This window comes from Gavialis gangeticus, unplaced genomic scaffold (genome assembly GCF_001723915.1).
Source record: "Gavialis gangeticus isolate Ggan-Ray unplaced genomic scaffold, GavGan_comp1, whole genome shotgun sequence".
Taxonomy (NCBI): domain Eukaryota; kingdom Metazoa; phylum Chordata; order Crocodylia; family Gavialidae; genus Gavialis; species Gavialis gangeticus.
In genome coordinates, this window is record NW_017728992.1 from 66,407,079 (window position 1) to 66,411,951 (window position 4,873).

Sequence of the window (4,873 nt, forward strand, 5' to 3'; positions counted from 1 at the left end):
CATCGCGCGGCCCCGGCACTCACTCACTTACTCACTCACTCATTGATTCATTTTTTTTATTATTATTTATTTATTTTTTTTGCGTGTGTCTCCTGCGTGCAGGGGAAGCGCCCAGTGGCCCCGGCTCCGCCGCACCCGCCGCTGCTGCCGCCGCCGCCGCCCAGGGCCACCATGAGCGAGGACGCCTCGGACGTGCCCAGAGAGTTGCTAGGTAAGAGCGAGGGGGGGGGACGGCGGAGTTCGCAGGGCAGCTCTTCCCCGCCCCCGCCTGCCTGCATTGCATCCCCCCCACGGGGCCCAGCGGGGAGGGCGGCCCGGCCCCCTGCGGTGGCTCCATGGGGTGCTGAGGAGGTGGGTGGCTCTGTGGGTCTGGGTGGTGTCTGGGGGGGGGGGTCTGGATGTGGGTCTGTGTGTCGTGTCGTGCGCATGTGTGTGTGTGTGGGTCTGTGTGTGTGGGTCTGTGTCGTGTTGGGAGTGTGTGGTGTGGTGTATGTGGGTCATGTGTGGGTCTGTGTGTGTGTTGTGTGGGGGTCTGGGTCATGTGTGGGTGAATCATGCAATGTGTGGGTCTGTAGGTCTGTGTGTGGGGGTATGGGGTGGTCTGTGCCTGTGCTGTGTGGAGTGCAGTGGGTAGCCCTGCAGAGCAGTCCTGGCCCCACTGTTGCTGCTGCAGGGGTTTGGTGTGTGTGTGTGTGTGGGGAGGGTCTGTGGGTCTGGGGTCTTGTGTTTGTGTGGGTCTGTGTCTGGGTGGATGAGTGTGTGTGTGGGTCTGTGCCTGTGCTGTGTGCACCTGTGCCTGTATGTGTCTGTGTGTGTGTGCCTGTGTCCATGGATCTGTGGGGGGGAGGGGATTACAGCCTTGGAAGTGCTGCTGAACATAGGAAAGCAGCACAGAGTGCTTCCCTGCCCTAAGCCAGCAGGAAAAGGCAGCAAAAGCAGCATGCCAACCACTGCAGCTGCCTGAAGGGAGGTGCCTATGATGAATGTCCCCCCCACCCTCCAAAGTGCCGTTCTGGGAAGGCCTCCGTGACAGCCAGGCACGTGGTGTGTCCAGGGTGCCATGGCACTTTGTGGCATGTCACTGCAGAGTGTGGCCTCCAGAAAAGCCAGGGATTAAAGGTCTGGTGGGGAGGGTAAGGGATGGGGGGAGCATTTCTTCCCTTTTTTTAAAGTCACAAGTGTAAGACTGTTCACAGTGAAAACAAACTCAGGTTCCTTAGTGTGGAGAAGAGAAGAGAAGACTGAGGGGGGATTTGAGATCAGTCTTCAAATACCTGAAGGACAGTTACAGAAGGGTTGGAGGTAGGCTTTTCTCTGTGGCCCTAAGGGACAGGACTAGAAGCAATGGTCTCAAACTGCAGCAGAGGAAATTTAGGTGGGAGATCAGGGGGCACTTTCTGACTCTAAGGGTGGTGAAACATTGGAACAGGCTACCTAGAGAAGTGGTGGACTGCCCATCCTTGAAAATTGTCAAGAGCAGATTAGACAGAGACTTGGCAGGATGGTTTTAGTCAGAGTTCATCCTGCCCTGAGCAGGGGGCTAGACTAGATGGCCTTGTGAGGTCCCTCCCAGCCCTACTTTCATGTGATTGTGTGACTCTAGACTTGCCCGCCTTGCTCTGTGCCCTCACATATTGTGATACCTTTTATTGGCCAAACTGTCTAGTTGGGGGATATGTTAAACCAGTTTTCAGGCACAAATGGGTGGACCATAAGGAAATATGGGACATCCAGGACGCTACCTGCCCCCTGCAAGTCAGTGGTGCTGCTGCACACAGATATAATAGGGGCTGGGTGGTGTGGTGCACTGGGCAGGCAGGCAGTGGTGCCTACATGCTATGCTATGCCACTCTGTGCTGCTCCATCTCCCTGCTGGACTGCACTCTGTGCTTCCCCTGCATTTCTGGGATGCTCATTTTAATTCTTACCAGCTGACCTCCAAAACTGGGAACTGTCTTGGCTAAACTGGGACATATTGTCACGCTGTGCATGAAGTGCCCTTCTTCAGGCCTGGGGAACTGTTGGTCCAATAGAAGATACCACCAAAAAGCTGTTCTTGACTATTTCCTGGACCATCATGGCTACAATACCATTCCGACCAAACTATTTGCATATTGTAACATATGTGATGCCACCTGCGGTGCCATATAATGTATGGAGACCCTGGAAATACCTTGGCATAGTAGCAAGAGTCATGGAAGATGTTTTATTTGATCCTTAACTTTGAATCTTCTTTGCCTCTGAAGCTCTTAAACAGGCTTTTAATTTTATTTCTGTATACTTGGTGTTTGTAATTCAGCCCTTTGGGTATAGAAGGTAGCATGTGAATAAAAAAGACATAATGATTTGTACTCCATAAATGAGAATTAAACTCAGTGGCTGCCAAAGTGGTGCTAATGCCATTTGGGAGCTTCTTAATGCATGCATTTATTCATATGATATACTGGTAACTGTAATTTTGAGGTGCCACAATAACTTGTGACAGTCCTAATATTTTGAATCTAGTCCTCTGTTAATTTTGGCAAAACTTTCCTTAGTTTTAATTGGAATTGTGTCTGAGAGAAGATTTCAGCATTTGGTCTAGTATTTTTAGTGTTGTATTAATGACAGGTAGAAGCAGCAACTTTTTAGCCAGAAAGAAATTATACTTGTTACATTGTATAATTGTTTTGAGGTTCCTTATTTCAATTCCTCCACATTGTAGTTTTTCTATTGGATTATTTCAGTCTGTGATTCACAATTCAGCATATCTAACATTTGTAGAATGATTTTGATTAAAAGTTGCTGCTATCATAAAGGTCTTCCCATGTAAATAAAACTAACCCTTCGAATGCCCCAAATGCAAAGTTTTTAGCACTGTTATTAACTAATTACTTGCAAAAATAAGTGATTTTTAGAGCTGAGAGAAAATGAAGGTGTTAGGTTTGGACAAAAAGCAGTTTAACATCAGGTTTTTTGCATGCCCTTTTCACTTAAAAGAGCTAGTTATGTTTAAATGTGTGGTGCATCTCTTATGCTAAAAGAACCATGAAGCAAAGCTGAGCATTGTAAAGTATAACTTGCACTGAAGGCTTGTATTAATTTTGGTCAGTTTTCAGAATTATATCTTAATCCATCCAGCTAATGCATGCATACCAATTCTCCTTCTGGGAGCTAAATTTATCTCACTGGAGCTGGGTATCCTGTTCTGGGGTTAGCTTGTGGTATCAGGGCCATAGTATTTATTGCATCTTAGTAGTATATTAGTTTGTTTACATACTTTTTAAGGAGAGAATGTTCTCATAATGAATTCCCTCAAGGAGAGAAAAGGTTATTTTTAGTCATCTGAGTGCTGTGGGACAGGACACTCAACAAAACTTAATGGGTAAAAACACAGCAGTTAAATGGGGAATTGGGACACTTGAATTTGAATCGCCTTTCTTGTGCTTGCTTCCTGTGTGACCCTCAGCAGGGTACTTAAGCCGCAGTTTTCAAAAGGGACTGAGTTAATGTTGAAACATCTGGGCCCCCAAAATGAAGGCATTCAAAATTAGTGAATGCTTGGAAACTAAGCCTCAATTTTTCTTGTGCCTTTGCTACCTGATCTGTAAAATGACTTGAAAAATCCACTTACGAATGACTGAAATGCCAGGAATTTTGTAGGGGTATAGGTTGTAGCCGTGTTGGTCTAAGGACATAGGCAGACAAAGTTCTTTGTGTGAATCTGTTATCTTTTATTAGACCAACTTAAATAGTTGGAAAACAATTATTAAGCAAGCTTTCGGGTTCAAAAACCCTTCGTCAGGCTGAGGAAGTTTCAGCAGTTGGTATGTGCTCTTCCTGGATAGAATGAAAAGTAAAGAAGGAACTTTTGTATAATTTTTACATTTCATGTTTTAAAAAATATAACTGCTGTATGAACTGATGATTTGAATTGATGCAGAGCCACTCTGAGAGCTTTTGTTTAGATTTTCCTGATGGACTTTGAATTTTTCTAGAAAAAATATTTTGATTTTTGTGGGAACATTTTCTGTCATTCCAACAACTCTATTTGTGACTTAACATGTTGTTTGTTACCTATTACAATTTGTATTTGCTAAAACTACAGAATGTTAGGCGGTATTAAAGTTTGGATGTGCTCTGAACAGCTGCACTTTATGGGTTAATACGGTCTATGACCTGCACAGCTCTGACTTGCTGCTAGATCAGGGGCGGGCAATTATTTTCAGGTGGAGGGCCATTTACAGAATTTTGGCAAGCCATCAAGGGCCACATGACAGGAAACCTGGGGCAGATGAATATTAATATTCTAAGGTTTTTAGGGGCCCCGCGAGCTGGATAGAGTGGCCTCGTGGGCTGCATCTGGCCCATGGGCCGCATTTTGCTGTGTTTGTGCTAGAGGGCTGGCAAGCAGAGGTGTGGGTAGCAGCCAGGATGCCTGGGCTCTATTCCTGCTATGGGTGGGGGGTGGGAGAAGGCTGTGTTGCAGGGAGCCCCTGAGCCAAGCCCAGCTGGCTCTGCCAAACCCTGCTGACCCAGTCCTAGCCCCCTGTGTGAGGGGCTGGGCAGCCAATCTTCCCTGGAGAGGGCTGTACTGTTAGCCTGGAGCTGAATGAAAGCCACACAAAAGTTCAGTTAACTGCGGTTATTCGCAGTTAACCAAAATTTTCCCATGTACCTGGCCACATTTCCCCTGAGCCCTGCTGGGGTAAATATGCTTCCTCCCTCTTTTGGTGGCTGTGGCTGCATGCTCTTAGGGGAGGATGGAGTATGGGACCACCATGAAGGAGAGAGGCAAGCTCTGTCTGTCCTCCTGGCATTGGCGGGGCTCCACCCGCCCCTGGACAGTAGAGCTTGGGAGGGTGGGTAGATTGTTCCCAGAGCAGGAATGGGG

General features: G+C 47.1%; 1 protein-coding gene across 4 annotated transcripts in view; it reads left to right on the plus strand.

Moving 5' to 3' along the window:
• Window positions 1–101: 101 nt before the first annotated feature.
• The window catches only part of CARMIL1 (capping protein regulator and myosin 1 linker 1), a 371,957-nt gene continuing 367,185 nt past the window's right edge, over window positions 102–4,873 (plus strand). For all 4 annotated transcript variants that reach the window (XM_019523833.1, XM_019523847.1, XM_019523840.1 and 1 more), the window contains exon 1: window positions 102–211. In XM_019523833.1, the coding sequence (XP_019379378.1) occupies window positions 172–211 (40 nt within the window). In that variant the 5' untranslated portion in view covers window positions 102–171. The remainder of the gene's footprint in view (window positions 212–4,873) is intronic.